Source organism: Solanum dulcamara, chromosome 11 (assembly GCF_947179165.1).
Source record: "Solanum dulcamara chromosome 11, daSolDulc1.2, whole genome shotgun sequence".
NCBI classification, from domain to species: domain Eukaryota; kingdom Viridiplantae; phylum Streptophyta; class Magnoliopsida; order Solanales; family Solanaceae; genus Solanum; species Solanum dulcamara.
The window spans coordinates 20,493,319-20,515,766 of record NC_077247.1 but is presented as its reverse complement, the minus strand read 5'-3'; the positions used below and the strand labels follow the sequence as shown (position 1 = coordinate 20,515,766).

General features: G+C 40.0%; 1 protein-coding gene across 2 annotated transcripts in view; it reads right to left on the bottom strand.

The window, feature by feature from the left end:
* LOC129875226 (cation-chloride cotransporter 1) overlaps positions 1-22,448 on the bottom strand; it is a 38,955-nt gene that overhangs the window by 5,569 nt on the left and 10,938 nt on the right. For both annotated transcript variants that reach the window (XM_055950673.1, XM_055950674.1), the window contains 4 exons: positions 21,153-21,267; positions 20,773-20,967; positions 17,250-17,650; positions 12,805-12,966 (listed from right to left, as the gene is read on the bottom strand). In XM_055950673.1, coding sequence (XP_055806648.1) covers positions 12,805-12,966; positions 17,250-17,650; positions 20,773-20,967; positions 21,153-21,267 — 873 coding nt within the window. The remainder of the gene's footprint in view (positions 1-12,804; positions 12,967-17,249; positions 17,651-20,772; positions 20,968-21,152; positions 21,268-22,448) is intronic.

Below are 22,448 nucleotides of genomic sequence, written 5' to 3'. Positions count from 1 at the left end.
GCAGAGGAGAACAACCTGTTAATGGCACAAATGGAGGAATAGGAGATCCTACAGAGTATCAAATCATGTGAGGGGGAAAAAGCACCAGGACCAGATGGATTCTCTATGGCTTTTTTCAGTCAGTGTTGGGACACTATCAAATCTGATCTGGTGGCTGCAGTACAGAATTTCCAAAAGAAATGAATTTTTGAAAGAAGCATCAATGCTACATGTGTAGCATTAATTCCTAAAAAAGTAGGAGCTATGGAGCTAACTGATTTCAGACCTATAAGCTTAATAGGAGGAGCACACAAGATTATAGCCAAGCTCTTGGCAGGAAGACTGAAGAAGGTGATCCACATTCTAGTGGACAGACAACAGACGGCCTTCATTAAAGGAAGGCAAATCATGGATGCAGTACTGATAGCAAATGAGTGTGTGGAGTCCAAAAATGTAGCAAACAACCTGGAATCCTATGCAAACTTGACACCCAGAAGGCTTATGATCATTTGAACTGGAACTTTTTGGTACTGATGATTCAAAGAATGGGCTTTGGAGCCAAGTGGATAAGTTGGGTAAAATACTGCATTAGCACAGTTAAGTTCTCTGTCCTTGAAAATAGGACCCCATGTGGATTTTTTCCTCTCAAAGGGGACTGAGACAGGATGATCCCTTGTCACCTTTCCTCTTCATCCTAGCTATGGAAGGTCTAAGTAACTTGATACAGACAGCCAGGGAAAAGGATTGGGTCCGGGGTTTTCAGGTGGACAATAGAGCTATAAACAACCGGGAGATAACTCATCTACAATATGCAGATGATACTCTAGTCTTTTGTGGTCGCCTCTGCATTCCGAGGCTGACCATATATTTGTATCCAGTTTTCCGGCGAGTGAACAGTACTTTCCGGCGGTGAACAGTACTTTCCGGCAGTGAACAGTGTTTCGACAGTGACCAGGTTTTACTAACTTGGAGTTGGTACCTCCAATAGTCCATTTCCGATATTTTAGCCTATAAATATTTATTGCACTGCCAAATTAAGTACCTGTCTCACTGTTTTTAAACAATTGCTAACTTGTGCTATACTATTGATCGTCCGTTTATCTGAGAGTAACCTTTCAGTAGCGTATTTCTGCTTTTCTGGCTTTAGTGTGCGATGGTAGAATAGGGTCATGTCCTCGGTTGGGATCAAGGGCCAGGGTTGGGAGGGCTAAGGGGGCGGAGGGAGCTTCTAGATTGAGAGTAGGGTCTTGGAATATTGGGACCTTATCGGGAAAGTCCATAGAGTTAGTTAAGATTCTTAAGAAGAGGAAGATTAATATAGCTTGCGTCCAAGAGACTAAATGGGTAGGACCTAAAGCTAAGGAGGTGGATGGGTTCAAACTTTGGTTCTCGGGCAAGTCGAGGTTTAAGAATGGAGTAGGGATCTTAGTAGATAGCGAGCTTAGAGATCAGGTGGTAGAGGTTAAGAGGACAAATGATAGGATGATGACGATTAAGTTAGTCGTTGAAGGGATCACCCTGAACATTATTAGTGCCTATGCGCCGCAAGTGGGGTTGGACGAGGAGACAAAAAGGCGCTTTTGGGAGGACTTGGACGAAGTGGTGGTCAGTATACCGCCTACTGAGAAGCTATTCATAGGAGGAGATTTCAATGGGCACATTGGGTCTGTTTCGACGGGCTATGACGAGGTGCATGGAGGATTTGGCTTCGGGTGCAGGAATAGTGGAGGAGCCTCACTCTTGGATTTCGCAAAGGCTTTTGGTTTAAGGGTGGCCAACTCGAGTTTCCCAAAGAAGGAGGAACAATTGGTAACCTTTCGTAGCTCGAGGGCGGCGACGCAAATAGACTTCTGGCTACTTAGAAAAGAGGATAAAAGCCTCTGTAAGGACTGCAAGGTCATACCAAGTGAGTACCTTACGACCCAACATAAACTATTGGTCATGGACTTGGAGATAAGAAGGAAGAAGAAGAAGAGGGTCGTGGATGACCGACCGAGGATTAGGTGGGGTCGTTTGACTCCGTCTAGTGCCCTAGAGATGGGGGAGAAGCTGATGGCTATGGGGGCGTGGGATAGTAGGGGGGAGGCGAGCAGTATGTGGGATAGGACGGCCAGCTGCATTAGGGAAACAGCTAGAGAGGTGCTGGGGGTCTCACGAGGCCGCCATGGCGGACACCGAGGGGATTGGTGGTGGAATGGAGAAGTCCAGGAAAAGGTAGAAGCAAAGAAGCAGGCATATGTAAAGTTGGTATATAGCAAGGATGATGAAGAGAAGCGAACGAACAGGAAAAAGTATAAGTTAGCGAATAAGGAGGCGAAGATGGCAGTTTCGACGGCCAAAACGGCAGCCTTTGAACGCCTCTATGCAGAACTAGAGGAAAAAGGCGGAGATAAGAAGCTATTTAAGCTTGCCAAGGCGAGAGAGAGGAAGTCACGCGACTTGGATCAAGTGAAGTACATCAAGGACGAGGATGGTCAAGTACTGGTACAGGAATCCCGCATTAGACAGAGATGGCAGTCATACTTTCACGAACTCTTGAACGAAGGAGGGGACAGAGACTTTGTGTTGGGAGACTTGGAGCACTTGGATAGGCGTCGCGACTTTGGGTATTGTAGGAGAATAAAGGTTGAGGAGGTTATGGGAGCTGTTCGTAGGATAAGCAGGGGAAAAGCGACCGGACCTGACGAGATCCCTGGGGAATTTTGGAAGAATGCAGGTAGGGTAGGATTGGAGTGGCTGACTGCGCTGTTTAATGTCATTTTCAGGACATCGAAGATGCCTGAAGAATGGAGGTGGAGTACAATCATTCCCGTGTACAAGAACAAGGGAGACATTCAAAGCTGCAACAACTATAGAGGTATCAAGCTGCTAAGTCACACTATGAAAGTGTGGGAAAGGGTGATAGAAATGAGAGTGAGGAGTAGTGTGTCTATTTCAGAGAACCAGTTTGGATTTATGCCGGGGCGCTCGACTACAGAAGCCATTCATATCTTAAGGAGATTGGTAGAGCAGTATAGGGAGCGGAAAAGGGACTTACACATGATATTTATTGACCTAGAAAAGGCCTATGACAAAGTTCCAAGGGAGGTCCTATGGAGATGCTTGGAGGCGAAATGTTTACCTGTGGCATACATTAGAGCGATTAAAGACATGTATGATGGAGCTAAGACCAGGGTAAGGGACGGTAGGGGGGGACTCGGAGCACTTTCCTGTTACGATGGGGTTGCACCAGGGATCGACTCTTAGCCCGTTTCTATTCGCCCTGGTGATGGATCAATTGACTAGACAAATACAAGGTGAGGTGCCTTGGTGTATGTTGTTCGCAGATGACATTGTCCTGATTGACGAGACTCACAACGGAGTTAACGACAAGCTGGAGGGCTGGAGACAGACGTTGGAGTCTAAAGGATTTAAATTGAGTAGGACCAAGACAGAATACTTGGAGTGCAGTTTCAGTGGCCTGCCGCGTGAGGCTGACGGGGAAGTGAGGCTTGGTACCCAGGCCATTCAAAAGAAAAGAAGCTTCAAATACCTTGGGTCTATTATACAGGAAGATGGGGATATCGACGACGATGTTTCACACCGCATCAGTGCAGGGTGGATGAAATGGAGGCTCGCCTCCGGAGTGCTGTGTGACAAGAAAGTGCCACCAAAACTCAAAGGCAAGTTCTACAAAGTGGTGGTTAGACCGACCCTATTGTACGGGGTGGAGTGTTGGCCAATCAAGAAACTTCATGTCCAGAAGATGAGAGTCGTGGAAATGCGAATGCTGCGGTGGATGTGTGGGCACACTAGGATGGATAGAATTAGGAATGAAGATATCCGAGACAAGGTAGGAGTGGCATCGGTGGAGGACAAGATGCGGGAAGCGAGACTGAGATGGTTTGGGCATGTCAAGAGGAGAGACACAGATGCTCCAGTGCGGAGGTGCGAGAGGTTGGCTATGGACGGTTTCAGGAGGGGCAAAGGGAGGCCGAAGAAATATTGGGAAGAGGTCATTAGACATGATATGGCACAGTTGCAGCTCTCCGAGGACATGACCTTAGATAGGAGGCTATGGAGGACTCAGACTAAGATAGTGGGCTAGGTGGCCGATCGGTTCTCCATAGTAGTCGTAGTCGCGCTCATTTGTCTTAACATAGGATTTTGCATGGGATTACTGCTTATATTAGTTGGCCCAGTCTACTTTGGGTATCCTATTTTATCTATAGTAGTTAATGCCCCTTTATCCCCGATCTTTCCTACCCTGACTTTATCGCTTTATCGCTCTCATTATTTATATCTTTATATTGTCTGTTATATGCCTGGCTTTACTGACCTATGTCTTGTTTTTCCTTGTTTTTCCTTGTTTCTCCTCCCTTGTTCTTCTCTCTTAAGCCGAGGGTCTTTCGGAAACAGCCGCCCTACCTTTTAAGGTGGGGGTTAGGTCTGCGTACACTCTACCCTCCCCAGACCCCACATGGTGGGATCACACTGGGTTCGTTGTTGTACTCTAGTCTTTTGTGGAGCAGCTACTGGCCAGATGCTGATACTAAGGGCGATATTCATTAGTTTTGAAGCTGTGTCTGGGCTAAACATCAATTGGGGAAAGAGCTACATATACCCTATTAATGAAGTGGCAGAGGTAGACAACTTGACAACTATTCTGGGTGGAAAAGTAGGGAAATTACCTATTATCTACCTAGGAATGCCTTTGGGAGCCAAAAGTAAATCAAAGGGGATTTGGAATGGGGTGATAGAAAAATGTGAGAAAAAGCTGACAAGCTGGAGGAGTCGGTACCTTTCTTTAGGGGTAGATTGACCATGGTCAATAGTGTTCTGGATGCAGTACCTACATACATGATGTCAGTATTACCAGCCACTGACAATGTGATCCAGAGAATAGACATGCTAAGAAGGAATTTTTTTTTTTTTGCAAGGAAATGAAGACGAGCAAATTCCATCCGGTCAAATGGGAAGAGACCATAAAAAGCAAGAAGGAAGGGGGGAATGGACTCAAAATGGCATTTAGGGAGGACAAATGGATAGCTCAGAGAACTTTGAAGCAAATATTCCCTGATCTACACCTTCTAAGCTTTCAACAACATGCCACTGTTGCTAAAATGTGGACAGGTCAGGGATGGAATGACTAGGAGGTGGAAAGGATAGTTTCTCTCTACAACACCTTGGCCCCTTTCAGCAACCTAACTAGGGAAAAAGATACTGCAATATGGAAGGTAGGCTACAAAGGAGTTTTTTTCTGTGAATTCAGCATACAAGAACCTCACTACTTCAAACAACAGGATGGAACAGTGGCCTTGGAAGATGATATGAGGAACAAAAATTCCATACAAGGTCAATTGCTTCACATGGCTGCTGACCAGAGAAGTATTACTGACTCAGGAAAACATGAGGAAGAGGAAATATCAACTGTGTTCCAGATGCTATTTATGTGAAGAACAAACAGAGATAGTCAACCATCTCTTTTTACACGGTAAATAGGCAGACCAGCTTTGGAGACTATTCATTTGCTCGAGGAAAATCACTTGGGTGAAACCAAGGAACATAGAAGGAGTGCTAAAGGGCTGGATGAGAATTGGCAATGCTACAGCAAAGGAGGAGAGATGGGAGATTGTCCCAGCTTGTATATGGTGGATAGTGTGGAAGGAAAGAAATCAAAGATGCTATGAGAGCCAGCAGAGCAATTTACAGAATTTTAAGATGAACTGCATGACTTTGTACTACTTTTGGTGTGAACAAAAAGTATTAGGACTGAAAAACTGCAAAACTAAGAAAAGAACAATGACCATGACTCTTTTTTTTGATTTTTTCTCTAAGGCACGAAGACCGAGATAGTTCTCTCTCCTACCTACTAGGAGGGTAGAACCACCCTTCCGTTGGCCTCGGCACCGGAAATCTTTCTTTCGTCACCTTGGTTATCACCTTACGTGTTAACTAACAACCTTTTCTCTCTCTTTTCGATCTCTACCATGGAAAGCGACATAGAGCCCGTTTGGATTGAAAACCAACTTTAAGCCCATTTTTAGCTTTTGGACGTATTTGCCTAATGCTATCTTTAAGCCATAAAATTCTTAAAGTCAGTCAAAAATGAAAAATTAGGATTTCTAACTTTTTTTTTTGCTTAAAGCCATTTTGTTTGACCATAAAAATTACTTTTATATCCCTTATATTTTAACTAAATTCCCAAACTACCATTTTTATTCTTTTAACCCTAAAATTCAAACACTTATTTTCAACATAAGCACTTTTTATCCAAACACTCAACTGCTTATTTATAAAAATAACTTTCAGTACTTCAAAGTTCTAAAAGCACTTCATACATAAAAGTTACTTTTTTTTTAAGCTCATCCAAACGGCTCATAATATATTTTGCAATGGGACTCAAATCTTTTGACATTTCGAGAAGCTTCTCTCAAGGAGAAAACTGGTATGACTGGACTGAACGTGGAAGAAAGAGGATGAGCAGGTCAAGTTTTAGCCAGAAAACAATGGAATGGCTGTGTAGGACTCTCAAAGAAGCCTCGAAGGTCAAAGGCAATACTGTATGCAGATGGAAACGACAGGAACTATCTATGCAGCTATTTTGTGCAAGAAACTTCAACAATAGGGGGAGATACATAAGTATAATCAGTGTACAGGGTAGAAACAGAGCAGTATTAATTGTCCCAGAAACAACATTCAATGTAGGTTGGTGGGATATGGCTAATAAAATAGAGAGGTTCATTTATGACAAAGCTACAAGGACAACTAATAGAACTCCCACACTGATTGATAAGGAGATCTTTTATGCTGAAACAGTCAGGAAAAGTAAATGGACCTCCAGAGGGATAGATGCTGCGACCACAAAATAAGAGGGAGATATAATTCGCATTGAGGGGGAATCCAAGTTATCTCATAATGAAACTTTGAGCAGGAGCCTCTATGGTCAGGTAACCAATGGGTATGAAATCCCGACTCTCTCCGAGATTCGTAGATGGGCTAGCTCAAACTGGAATCAAGCCCATTGTCTGTACATTTACGACATGGGTAAAAATTGTTCCTCTTTGAGTTCGCCTCTATGAAAGCGGCAGAACATGTTCTCAGAGGTAGCTGGTCATGGAAGAAATAGAGCCTGCAACTCCAATGGTGGACACCAACTGTAGGGGTTATTCAATCTAGAGCATCTATCAAGCAAACATGGATCAGACTGGTAGGGCTACTCCTCCACTTGTAGTCAGATAGGGTTTCTAAGGCGGTAGGGGATTTTTGTGAAGGGTGGATAAGGACGGAGGAGGAAACAAAACTTCGGAATCATTTAAAATGGACGAGAATCCAAGTGAAGGGTTGGGGAAATAATATTCTGAAGGAAGCGAGAGTCGAATTTGAAGGTACTGGGTACATTATCCAAATATGGAATAAGACGCCGGTGAGATTTTATGTCGGAGAAGAGAAGGAGATCGCCGGAACTGGTGCAGTGGGAAAAGCTTCGAACCATCGGACAATACTTGGTGCTGGAACACGTTTATCCGAGATGGAAACAGCTGTATACACAGAGGAACACGTGGGTTGTTCAAATTTATTTGAAATACTAACCCTGACTGGACATGTGACTTCCCACTTAAAAGTCAAATAAAGAGTAATGAAGGATTGGGCTTGGATCCGTTGGCCCAGTTCAGCAAAAATTACAAAAGAGTTGGGCCCAGTGTAACAAAGACTTCAGACCCAGTCCAAATTGAGATGGATGCTAATAAAACACCGCCAAGGGAGATAGACGACAGGTTAGTAATCACTCCAGGAAACATCGGCGAGGCTTACAATGGTTTTCATCTGGCCGAAAAGCAAAATGATGATGATGCGATGTCTATCATTCAGATGGAAAGCAAGGAGAACTTGCCTACACATGCGGGGGGAAACCTACAGTTGGAAGAGAAGGAGGAGAGGGACGATACAGTAGAAGATATTTTACCTCTCAACTCAACAGGAGATGAAGGCACAACAGAATCAGAGAAGACGATCCCCATGTGGGTCCAACAGAATATAATTAAACTAAGGAATTTGGAGTCCACTTTCAAGGCTGTGAGGAGGTGGCCTTGAACTTGTTCATGAAAATTGATGGTAAAAGACAAGTAACAGGAGAGGCCTCAGGTGCAATAGCGCCAGCGACTCCAAAATAAAAGATCCCAAAGGAGCGTAAAAATCTGGAACCAAGCAGCAACTCTTTTAGCTTTGGAACAAGAAGCAGAGGGGGTGTTTTGTGAACAATCTTAATGAAGGTTAACATAGTGTCGTGGAACGTGAAAGGCCTCAATGATCCTGGGAAGAGGCTGATGATAATGAACATGGTACACAAATGAAGGGCAGATGTCTACTGCTTTCAGGAATCTAAATTAAGAGGTGACATAAGGGAAACAATTAAAGAACTATGGGCCAATAGAAGGGTAAATTACTCTCAGTTGGAAGCCAGAGGTACCAAAGGGGGGGATTATCATTCTGTGGGATAGCAACATATGGGAGGGAGAAGTTTGTGAGGTAGGGGCTTTCTGTATTACAGTAAGATTTAAGGGTAAAACATAGAATTTTAGCTGGCACTTCTCAGGTGTCTATACTCCAAATAACAGAGAGGAAAGGAAGAGGTATGGTGGGAGCTGGGATCAGTAAAGGGCCTATTTAATGGTCCCTGGGTGATTGCCGGGGATTTCAATGTTGTGAGATTCCCTTATGAGAAGAAGAACTGTAACAGAATCACCAAAGCGATGGAGGATTTCTCAGAGTTCATTGAGGACATGGAATTAGAAGACCCACCACTAACAGGTAGCAGTTTCACTTAGAGAAGAGGAGATAGGCATGTCACAGCAGCAAGATTGGATAGGTTCCTATTCTCAGAAGAATGGGCGATATCTTTCAAGAAAATCAAACAAACTATTATGCCTAGAGTTAACTCAGACCATAACCACTGCTACTAGAATGTGGAAACTGGGAGAGGTCAGTCTTATTTTAAATTCGAAAATTGGTGGTTGCAAACTGAAAACTTCAAAGAGAGAGTTAAGGGGTGGTGGGACTCTGAAATTTTTGTAGGTAGAGCAGATTACATTCTAGCTTGTAAGTTGAAGGCTCTCAAAGCAAAGCTGAAAGAGTGGAGCAAAATTGTACAAGGTAATCTAGGTTTACAGAAACAGAACATCTTAAATCAGCTCTATGATTTAGATGTGATCCAGGAACAAAGGTGCTTGTCTGAAGATGAGTCATATTTGAGGGCAGTTCTGACAGTAGAGTTTGAGGAAGTGGCAAAAAGGGAGGAAGTAGCATGGAGGCAAAGATCCAGGGCTGTATGGTTGAAAGAGGGTGATAAAAACACAGTTTTTTCACAGAACACCAAACAGTCACAAGAGATACAACAACATTGATAGTCTTCTAATTAATGGATCTAATGTTACAGACTCAACAGCAATTAAGGAGGAAATTATAGGTTTCTACCAAAACCTTTACGGAGATAAGGAACACTAGAGACCTCAATTCAGTCCCAGAGAACAAGCTATGCTCAATGAAGAAGACAATCTCCTTCTTCAAAGTCAATTTGGAGAAAAAGAAATCAAAGAATGTCTTTGATAGTGCAGGAGACAAGGCTCCTGGCCTAGATGGCCTTACCATGGCTTTTTTCATACAGTGTTGGGAGGTGGTGAAGGTAGAAGTGATAGCAGTCATCCAGAACTTCCATAGTCAAGGCTACTTTGAAAAAAGCTTTAATGCTCTACATTTATAGCCTTGATCCCCAAAAAAATGGGTGCATCAGAATTGAAGGACTTCAGGCCCATCAGCCTGATTAGTAGTATCTACAAGATCATATCAAAGGTCCTAACAGAAAGACTCAAGAAAGTGATGTCAAAGTTGGTGGATACACATCAATTGGCATCAAGGGTAGGCAGATCATGGATGCCATACTTATAGCCAATGAATGTGTGGATGTGAGGAAAATAACTACAGTTCCTGGGATTCTATGTAAGCTGAACATAGAAAAGGCCTATAATCATCTCAATTGGGACTTTATGTGGAACACATTGGAGAGGGTGGGTTTTGGAAATAGGTGGATAAATTGGTTGAAGTACTGTGTGAGAACAGTCAAATTATCAGTTTTAATAAATGGTACTCCCTTTGGTTTCTTTCCCTCTGAAAGAGGATTAAGGCAAGGGGATCTCCTATCCCCCTTCCTTTTTATCCTAGCTATGGGAGGACTAAGTGACATGTTGAAAACAACATAATCAAATAACATGATTAGGGGGTTCTGGATGAATGATAGTGACACCAGGGGCTTATCTATCTCCCATTTGCAATATGCTGATGACACCCTAGTGTTCTGTGGTGCAGAGGAAGAACAGCTAAAGCATTTGAGGATCATATTTATACTGTTTGAAGCTGTTTCTGGACTACATATAAACTGGGGCAAAGTTTTTTCTACCCAGTGAATGAAGTTCCAGAAATCAACAGATTGGCTGGCATCCTAGGAGGTTCAGTGGGAGAAATGCCTACCACCTACCTAGGGATGCCTCTGGGAGCAAAGAGTAAATCAAAGAACATATGGAATGCAGTGGTGGAGAAGTGTGAAAAAAAGCTGGTAAATTGGAGAAGCCAATACCTATCCTTGGGTGGAAGATTGACACTAATTAATAGTGTACTTGATGCTATGCCAACCTACATGATGTCTTTATCCCCTATGCTAGGGAGTGTCTTAAAGAAGTTAGATTCCATCAGAAGGAATTTTTTATGGCAAGGGAATGGAGAGGGGGAAAAGAAATATCATCTGGCGAAATGGGATGTGGTGCTAAACAGCAAAAAAGAGGGGGGAATGGACATAAAGAATCTCAAAGTTCAAAACCAGAGTCTTCTCTTGAAGTGGCTATGGAGGTTTGCTTCTATAGAACAAGGTCTATGGAAAGATGTTATAATCTCCAAATATGAAATGGGGGACTTATGGATTACTAAGGAAGTCAGAAGCCCCTATGGGGTAGGATTATGGAGAACAAACAGGAGTTTGTGGCCTAAAATATGGGGAAATTCACAAATTGTTATAGGAAATGGAAGGAAGACATCCTTCTGGAATGATATTTGGGTTGGACAACACTCCCTGAAACAGTTGCATCCTGTTATCTATAATATGAACTAACAGAAGGAAGCAACAGTAACAGAAGTCAGAGACAACCAAGGATGGAATCTATCTTTTAGGAGAATGTTGAATGACTGGAAAATAGACAAATTATTAGATTTCTTCAAGCCCTTGGAGCAGCAAACAAACTTAACACAAATGAGGATAGTTTACAATGGGTGAGGGCCAACAATGGGAAGTTCTCAATTAAATCAGCTTACAAACGTCTTGACAGGCCAGCTGGAATGCTTCTACCATGGCCTTGGAAGATGATGTGGAAAATTAATGTACCTCACAAGGTAGCTTGTTTCACCTGGTTGGTTGCCAGGGAAGCAGTACTAACTCAGGACAATCTAATGGAAAGGGGAAGGCAACTATGCTCCAGGTGCTTTTTTTGTGAAATAGAAACAGAGACAACAAACCATCTTTTCCTCCATTGCAGAGCGACAGCAAACTTATGGCAGATGTTTTTGAATTTGAGGGGTATCAGCTGGTCCATGCCAAGACACACCTCAGATTTCCTAGCATGCTGGAATAGAGAAGGGAATATGTCAGGTCATAAGGAGAGATGGAAGATTGTCCCTACTTGCATTTGGTGGACAATTTGGAAGGAAAGGAACCAGAGATACTTTGAAAACAAGAGCATCCCTTTCCAGAGTCTGAAGTTGAACTGTCTTATAACCCTTTATTTTTGGTGTAACCATGTCCCCCCCAGAGAGGTGGAGGCTATTACTCACTTTTTAGATAGTTTAGGAGGGGTTTAGATGATAGATCTTTTGGCTTTGCTTACTATATACTCCTGATGTAATTACTACTGAAATTCACCTTTGGTGTATTGCTGTCTATAAAATGTTAACTTTATCAACAAAAAAAAAAGTATTAGGACAGACCGAAGATATTTTTTATGTTTTAGACTATTTGTAACAAAAAGTACAAATAGGCCTACTAAATTGTATTACTTTTTGAAGGGGGACTACATTTTGATGTAGTATACCCGTGGATATATAGATGAAAAGTTACCATTTCAAAAAAAAAAATTGAGCGAAAATTAATCGGAATGCATCCATTAATTAGCTAAATAAAATTTTGCACAACCATCAAACAGTTCAGTTAACTTAGGAAACATTGAGAAATAACTGTTCTCATCACCTCAAAAAAAAAAAGATTATTGGTAATGTTTGAAATAGAAGAAGAGAAGCCAAAATATAACGCACGATTCAGCAGTTCAACTCTCTGTGCCTTCTCTTTGTTTTCTTATCCAAAAAGATTTAGGGGTATGTTTAGACCAATATGTGGATGAAGTGTATTTGTGAACCATTTCCCATACGAGAAGAGAAGCCCAAAAGTCATAAGATTATCCTATCTGGTTTCTAAAATGAGGATGAGTCGTGAGTTTATAATGAGAAACACCTTCTTCGATTGTAATAACCGAAACAAAAGCAACATAATATCCAAAAAATAAATAGATATATATTTTGCACATAGACAAATCCTAGGTAAACAACATACTAGAAAAAAGTGAGGTCCTGCAATGGCAATCCTAAATTGTGTTTGCTTCACTCAACCTTTAAGCAATAAAAGAATACACATGCAAGGAGCAATCAGATGTTTTAAGACAACAAGGAACGGACAGTACTGAAGGTCTGATTTGTGTTGCTTGACAAGAAATTTAAATGAATAAGCAGATATATAAATAGACAAATACATACCTCCCAAAGATCGTAAACTACGAAGAGCAAGCTGAAAATATGCACTCTTGAAACCATCACCCCAGTCTCCTGCTTTCCCCTTGATACTCACATAATAATAGATTAGACTTGCCAGGGCTAGTGATACCACAGTGAATGCCCATGAAATCAAAAACATGATCACTGAAAAGGAACAACAGAAAGAGAACATTCATTACTCTGAAATGCAGAAGGAGATAGAACTCAAAACAGTGTCAATTTTTTTCTTTTTTGTTTTTTTTTGGGGGGGGTGGGGGTTACTCCTTGCTAGGATGAGTGAGATGATAAAGACTGGAGTCTGGATTCATCAGCAATGTCCCGCTATTCAGGCTAAGAAAGAGGTCATTCTACATTTGGATGACATACATCCATAAACCAAGATTCTCAATCTTCCCACTATTACATAAACCAAAACTACTATTTAATGTGACTGTCTACAGGGGAACAGTATCCTAGAAAGAAAAAAGAACAAGTCTCAGCAAGCAGGATAAGGGGATTTCAGATATGTTCAAGATGCTTTTTATGTGGTGCTGACTCAAAAAGCATTAGTCACCTCTTCTTACATTTTTTTTTATGACCAAAAAAAAAACAGATCAGCTATTGCAGCTTTTCCTCAATATAGTAGGGCCCAGGTGGACTATGCCTAAGGCTACTTAGGACCTGCTGAAGTGCTGAATTACAATTGTGGCTCTCTGAGACAAAGAAATGGTGGAAAAAATTACCTGCATGCATATGGTGGATAATTTGGAGAGAGAGAAATGCAAGATGTTTTGAAGACAGATATAGCTCTACCCAGAAAATCAAGATGAAATTTTGTTTCAGTTCTGGTGTAAATAGAACTTTGTAGATGATGCAGAATTGTTGGTGGACATGATTGATTCCCAGTAAGATAATACAGGGAGACTCTGTGAAGCTTTCTGAAATATGGCTCTAGCACAGCCTTTGTGCTGATATTAATATACTCTGTTACCACTTTCAAGAAACACAAGAAGGGTACAACCAATTACATAAGGAAAAGAAAAGTTGGACTAAGCAACAACAATCAAAACTAAAAATAAATAATGAGATCTTTAAGGGAATCAATCCGATCCTTGAGTCCAAGAGTTTGAATTTTATCAAACTAAAAAAATCGAGTTGTAGAAGAATATAGAACAGTGGCCTAAAATCCTCCAACCCATGTCCAAACAAACCATCTGATGGATAATAACCAGGTTAGTAGTAACAGTTTTGCCGAAACTAGATTCACCGACTGGTAGAAAAGGGGAAGGAACAATAACCCAGAATCCTCCAAGGCTCCAAACCCATGTCCAAGCAAAGTAGCAAACTATCAGAAGGATTATAAACCAGGTTGATATTTACATTTTTGCCAAGCCTAAAAGAGAGATACTTTTTCTCTGTCTATTTTATCATAGCAATCAGTGGAATAAACACATTGACATGATTCTCAAGTTAAGAAAGAGCCCATCAAAAAGAGCTGAATAGTTTGATTTCAAGAATCAAATGTATTTGGGCAGTATAACTTGGAATCAATTGATTTAAAAACAAAATGACACGTTAATTTAGAATAACTACTCACTTGTTTGAAACAAGAAATGACTACTAAGTGACAATAAGTTTTGGTTCTGGATGACACAGATGGAAGAGGTTACAGTTAAGGGTTCGGCGTTCTTGAATGATCAAACATTTAGAAGTTCTAAAGAAACCACTTGTAAGCAATTAATGTGATAAAGATGCACCACATGCAATGAAAACAAGATTAAAACTATAACCACCATACTTGGAATAAGGACAAGTATAAAGAAGAAAGATAGCAATTAAAGCTCAAATTGCATTCAGCAGCTACTCAGAAACATGTAACTTCACTGAGATGGGGGAGTGAGGCCACTTAGAGCTTAGGATCTCTTATTTGATGACTATAAGTCCTATTCTAATATCTTTTTCCGGGAAAGGGTAACTTGTCCGGAAATAGCTAAAATCAAGGAAAGTAGAATACCTATTTTGAAAGGAAACTATAAATAAAACTACGAACCTACTAAGGAAGCAAACAACAATAGAAATATAAGTCCTTATTTGGCAAACTTGGGCTTCTTGGACTACTGAAACTTCAGACATGGGCTTCTTGGACTTGAAAGCAAGTCCACACCCCTATTCTTGGACAAACAAGAACTTCAACTTGGCGTCCAAGGTTACAAAAAACCTATACAACTTGTTTTGCACCACATTTCCACCACTTCTTTTTTTGAGAAAAGGTGACTTGTATTATAAACAAAGTAATACTCAAGAAGTATTCCAGTAATACTTACAATTAAAAATCACAGAAGTGTAAATATCCTCATATGAACTCATAAGTAATCTAAAATGCTAGGAATGTCCTCTTCATCTTGAGGATGCTCATGTTTACACCAAAAATTTAAAAGACCCACACATTTCATCTTCATTTTCTGCATAGAGCAGCTCTTGTTTTCAAAGCATCTCTGGCTCCTTTCCAACCAAATAGTCCACCATATGCAAGCTGGGACAATGTTCCATCTCTCTGTGTGCCCTGACTGATTTCCATCCCTATTCCAACAAGCTAAAGCTTCCTTTTATATTCCTTGGCATAGTCTGATGCCCCTCAGGTTGATGAAAATCTGCCACAGTTTCACAGTCTCTCTACAGTGTAGAAAGAGATGATTTATGTCTCTGCCTCACCTTCACATAAAGAACAACTAGAACACAATTGGAAACCTCTTTTCATAAGGTTATCCTGAGTAAGAGCAGCCTGTTTGGCCAAAATCCAGGTAAAACAGGCCACCTTGAAAGGCACCTTAACTTTTCTTATCATCTACCATGAGCAGTACCCTTGTAAAGTGTGTGATCTCTGAGAGTTTCTGTAAGCTGACCCAACTGAGAATCTCCCTTGTTTGTCTGGAATCAAATTTAGTTTATCCTCAGTGGTGTTGAGGTCCTTGCATTGCACCAGAATGTTTAGAAATTTAACCATCCTGCTCCCCTCCCAATCATTTAATGGTCTCCTGAATCTGAAGTTTCATCCCTGGTTATCTCTTATCTCTTTGATGGTGGCCACTTTCTAAAGGCTCAAGCTGAACAGGTGTGGAAAACTGACTTTAAGAGGTCCCTGTCCCACCCAGCATTCCTCCTAAAACAAGGTCTTCCCTCCGTCTCCTACCTTGATTTTACAATCATTTATAAATTTTGGCCACAGAATTCTAAGGACATGGCCTATCCACTCCATTGTCTTCTGGCTGAAGCTCTCGCTCTTGTCATCATATCGTGTCCTCTTTGCACCCATTCATACCAAGATTCAGCTCTGGAGACCTTTCTTATGATGTTGTACTATTTGATTCCTACCGTGAAATAGATGACATCGTCATCCATATCTGAAAAGAAATAGAGAGTTGCTAAAAAAAAGGGTCAGAGGATGATTCGAGTGATCGAATATCACCGGAATAGGAGCTCTAGAAGCCCGGAAAGGACCTTAGAGGTGAGCTTCGGGAAAAGGGCCTGAGAGTTTTTTGAATTATAAATTGTTCTTTTTTGAAGGTCCTATATATTGCTACCGCTTCTTTTTCTCATCCCATTTCACTTAAAAGAACTTAGTTTTCAATTTATTCAGTTAACTTTACAAATCTCAAAGTGCATCTCAATTAAAAAAAACGTGAAGTTGTTTTCCAGATTGAAGGTTACAAGATCTATACTCACTTCGTTTTCAATTTATTCAGTTTACTTTACAAATCTCAAAGTGCATCTCAATTATAAAAAAATCGTGAAGTTGTTTACCAGATTGAAGGTTACAAGATTTATACTCCGTCCATATTTTGAATGAAGGCCACCAGTGTCCATAAGTAGATTTCTTTCTGACTAGTCATATATTTAAACATTTTAATTTTTTTCTTCTCTTGAACTAATTCTTCTTAGAAAAACTGTAAGAAGTTCGACATTTTGCTAATCATATATTGCCAAATAATTGTAATCATTCCTAATTATCTTCATATTTTCTTCGAATATAGTTTCTATGAAGCGCAGCAAAAAGCAAAAAGAACACATTCAGCCCTTTCAACCTCGAAAATTAGAATTGATAACAAAAGCCTAGTTTGGTAGCTGAGTACAAAATCAAATTAACAAAAAAATACTAGGGAAAATGTTACCAAATTCTGTCAGAAATAGGCTAAATGATTAACGACACGTACCGGGAGAAGCAATATATGGACAAGTAAAGGTCCAAGTCAAATATTAGCAGTTTCAAGCTCCTGGATACTCACTAATGTATAACAGGCAGCACCAAGATGATGATTTTCTTGGGCAAGATAAAGTAATATGAAGCAAACATTTATTTTAGAGCATAGACAATTAGTTTATTTCCAGTGATATCAACCAAAACAGAGAAAGAATACCAATTCTCCAACAGCAAAAGTAGAAGAACATACCTATACAAAGTAATGCTCCAACAAGAGATAGACTCCAGTGGTGGAATTTCCACCGAGGTCGCCAGCTGGGAGCATCCAACAGATCCAGAAGGAAGCAGGATAAGTTCACACCAGCATAGCATAGGAGGTAAAACATTGTTATAGTTGGTGAAATAAGATCCAAATTCCCAATCACGACACATCCAATACAGATGAAGGCAGTGAAGAAAGTAGCCACATGGGGCTCACTTCCATCTACCACTTTAAAATAGTTCAGAACAGGTAGAATATCATCGTTTGCAATCGCAGCAAGGAGACGTGGTGCACCAGTCAAGCTTTGAAGGGCTGCCCCCAAGGTTGAAAGGATGATACCGACATAAACAATTGCTGGAAACGGCCAAGCAATTGAAGCGGTCAATAACCTGCATGAGTGTATTAGCCATGCACCATAAGTAGATTTTGAAATACCATTCACTATAATAATATAATCTCTTTCATACAAAGTTAAGTACGTGAGAAATATAGGGAGAAATATTATTGAATTGTGTGTCTACATTATTACACAGAGACCCTATTTATAGACACTACAATATAATTCTTTACCAAGTATAATACTATTTACTATTTCTATTCCTATTAATATTCATATTTCTATTCCTACTCTAAGTAGGATTGTATATACTATTCCTATTCTAACACTCCACTCAAGCTGGTGCATACACGTCATATGTACCTAGCTTGTTACAAATTACAAACGTAATTAATATGAGGAACGATGAGGGGCTTGGTGAGATATTTGCAAGTTGATGCTCGACTTCACAAATTGACAGTCAATCTCAATGTGCTAATCTTTTCATGAAATACTAGATTTGATGCATACTATCGATAAAACACAGAGTGATAACTTCCTGAATTACAGTGTTGAACTTCCCATACCAAGCATGAAAAGACTGTTTCAAACCATAGACTGATTTACGTAATAGACATACAAGGCTACTAAACTCCCCCTGAGTAACAAAATTAGGTGGTTGTTCCATATAGACTTCTTCACAGTGAAGCGATCGCCTTAAAGTGCTCAAAATCTAATATAAAATATATGGATTGTCTTGGAATGAATAGATGTCGATATTAAACAAGAAAGGCATCGAAAAACTGGCCGAAACATGCTTATGCATCGGATTATTAGATATGATGGTTGAAAGTGGTCACAATCTGAGAAATAAAATTATATGGGTAGGGTAGAAATAATGGAACAACCCTACTGAGAAAGTGAATTACATGAATAGGATCGAATGATGACACGCACCTACTGAGAAAGAGGATTATGTGGGTAGAATAGGAATGATAGCAAAACCCTACTGTAAAGGATTTATTATATGGGTAAGATCGGAATGATGGCACAACCCTACACAAATCAAATTTGAGGAGTCACTGAAAAGACGCATAGAACTACACAAATCAAATATGAGGAGTCACCGAAAAGACACACGGTGCTATGCAACTCAGCTAAGAGAAAGTAGTTCGAAAAAATTCACGATACTACGCAAATTAAATATGAGAAGTAGTTCGGAGAGATGTACGGTACTACACAAATCAAATATGAGAAAGTAGTCACCGAAAAGATGCACGGTGCTATGCAAATTGGATATGAGAAAGTAGTCATCGAAAAGATGAAATGATGCTACGCAAATCAAATATGAGAAAGTAGTCACCAGAAAGATGGCACGGTACTACAAAAATTAGTTATGAGAAAATAGTCACGGGAAAGATACACGGTGACCCAACTTTTGCTAACATAATCATTGGCCAGACGAGCGGCATATATGGATAATAGCCTCTCGCCAATAGCGGAAGCTCTTTGATTCTCTACCAAGATCTTAGAGGCTCTAATACCATGTGAGAAATATAGGGGGAAAATATTATTGAATTGTGTATCTACGTTATTGTACAGAGACAGTATTTATAGATACTACAATACAATTCTTTACCAAGTACGATACTATTTACTATTTCTATTCCTATTAATATTCATATTTCTATTCCTACTCTAAGTATGATTGTATATACCTATTCCTATTCTAACAACGTACTTATGGGTCACATACAAGTCATTAAAACTCTCAAATCCCAAATATATTGATATTAAATAAATGGAGTATCAGCCTTATAACTGAAATGAGCCGCTCATAATATACAAGGAAACTGAAAACTTAACAGAAATACCCATGTCTTCTAAACCCTAGCTAGAATGATGGCATAAAGAAAGTCATCAATACTAAATTCAAAAGCAAAAAAGAATTATTGATTTGAACCAAGAATAGTGAGAACCGGAACTGAATATCAACTTACAATTTATGCAAAGGCGAAGTAAATCCATTGATGTAAAATACGGTAATATAAAGCAAAATTCTAGTTGATTAACTGTAGCAACCATCTCACAATTTACAGTTTACAAGTAGTAAACACTTGAATGTGGTTGCTTAATGTTATTGAATCCCCAAATTCATTGATTTTGTCCAGATACTCCACCTAAAATTTCGTAAGGGTCAGGAATTGAGATTTTGATCTCCTAAGGTAATCTTTTCACTATAGCTTGAGCTGGAGGTTATGATTTGCATAGATTATGGGTAGGCCATATGTTGTGGGTTTGGGTGATCTGGAAGAGGTTCAAGTGATGGCTCACCTCATAGCAATGAAACAAGGTTGGATTGGCCTAAGGCCAACACCCCAAGACACCCATGAGCATTTGGGACAAGAAATGATGTTGATATGATAGTGTCGCTTAGTCATGGCAGTACTAAATGACAAATTGTTTATGTGAATACGTTATTTGAACTCCTTTATGATTGCATGATGTTATTTAGAATCTCAAAGTGCGCTATGATATAAGAATACATGTTTATGCTGAAGTTTGAAATATCTAAGTTGAAATGGAACTCGACATGTCAAAAGAATCTTTTGTCGACTAGAAGCCTTATGTTTTAAATGAAAATATCCTTTTGGAGATATTATGAACTCCTAAAATGGTGTTCATTTTTCCTCGAAAGGCGAGCATCATACAAAACAACAAGAGGAGGTGTGAGTTACATGATGCCCTCATGACCTTAGTGATGCCTTCATGGCCTTACGCTTGATGCGCTTGTGGCCTTATACTTAGATGCTTCCTCATGCTTGATGCCCTCATGGTCCATTGTGAAGCCCTTGTGACCTTATTTTGACAAATTGATGTGCCCTCATAGTATTACGGGTTGCTAGTGTACCCACCCTTTTTGAGTTTCCACACTATATTACAGTAGGTCACATGCATCATGTTACTATTGACTATGTTGAGCTCATGGTACTGTCTCTTGTTTTATATGCTTACATCGATCATATTTAGCTACACATAATCGTATTCACCACCTACTCATATTTTGCAAAATAATTGATACACCTCAACATACTTGAGTCTCATTTTAGAAACTATGCCACTCAGACCACTGTATTTCATTTAGGAACAAGGCCGTAACAAGAAGCATCATAAGAGCATACAATTTAGACGAACCTGTCAGTCAAAAGCTTATCTCGAGTTGCGACGGATCCAAAGAACAGCACTGAAACTAGATATAAACCACTAGTCGTCAAAGTTGCTGCTAATGTCCCAATAGGAATTGAACGCTGAGTATCCTTTAGCGAGGCGGAACGGTTCGAACCTGCCATGATCCCAGTCACCGCAGGGAAAAAGAGACCTACCAACGCACTTACATGGAGAAAGAATCAAATATTAGACCCAGTTTCACAATTAGAACTTACGCATCACTGAAGCAAAAGGCAGAAAAGAAATCACTGAAGTAAAAGGCAGAAAAGAAATGGACAATTTATTCCTGGCAAAAGTACCACATATATTGAACAAGAGAGAAGGAAAAACAGATTTGCAAGCCTTACTTGAAACTCCAGTATATCTTTCCATTAGGATCTGGAATCCCAGCATTACTAGTCCTCTGATATGCAGGACCCCAATTGTCCTTGAAAGATTCTGAACTCAACCCCGTGATTCCAACTGTACCATGCATAGCAACAGAAAGTAATGAGCTTGCTGTCATATATTCAAACAAGAGAAAATCAAGTTTAACTATGGATCAGAATAAGTTTTCATGAGCCGCTTGCATACTAGGAAGGAAGCTAGAACTCTGCTCCCTCCTTCTAAATTGATGATGATGTAAGGGATAGAAAACTTTCAAATTTTGTCTCTCTCTCAAAAATGTGACACTAGCATCCATCCCATAAAGCAAAGAGAGAAATTAGCAATTGAAGATCTAGGCTATCATCCATGAGTAGTATACGTCAAAACTAACTGTAAATTTACAATGTCCTAAATGCAGGAGGCAGGGAGCTAAGTCCATAAAGGAATCAGTAAGAGAAAATACCCAAAATGGTCCTCTAAATTTGGATTTCCACTCAAAATAGTCCTTATTCTAGATAAACTGGATAAGATTTTGCATTTCTAATGTCAAATTCTCAGCATTGAAAAATGGTGGGCCTGAAGGTTTTTACCAATCTCAAAGGGGGCTTAGACAAGAAAAGGTGATCCTTTGTCGTCATGGAAGGATAAATCATATGATTAAGGTCGCACAGTTGAATGGTTTGATCAAAGGCTTTGGATCTCAACCAAATGCCATTGAAGGAATGGAAATATCTTATCTTTGGTATGCCGATGACTCTCTAGTATTTTGTGAAGCTGATGTGGTACAAATCAGACATCTCAAGCCATCCTAACTATTTTGAAGCATTGTCAGGTTTACATGTTAATTGGCAAAAAAGCTTTCTTTATCCGGTCAATGATGTTCCAAATTTGCTCTCTGGCAGGTAACCTTGGTTGTCAGATGGGAGCTCTTCCTACAATTTATTTGGGGATTCTCTTGGGGGCTAAAAACTGTTTTGTAGAAATCTGGAATGAGGTTATAGAAAGGTGTGACAAAAAATTTTCAAGGTGGAAATCTTAGTATCTTTCCCTAGGTGGGAGATTGACTCTCATAATTCAGTTTTAGATGCTCTTCCTACTTACATAACATCTATCTTTCCGTTACAAACAAGAATTGACAGATTGAGAAGAGACTTTCTTTGGCAAAGCAACAAAGAGAAGAAAAGCAGTAATCTAGTTAAATGGGAAGCTATAACCTTGAGCAAGAAACATGGCGGTTTGGGCATGAAGAACCTGAGCCTGCATAATAGAAATCTGCT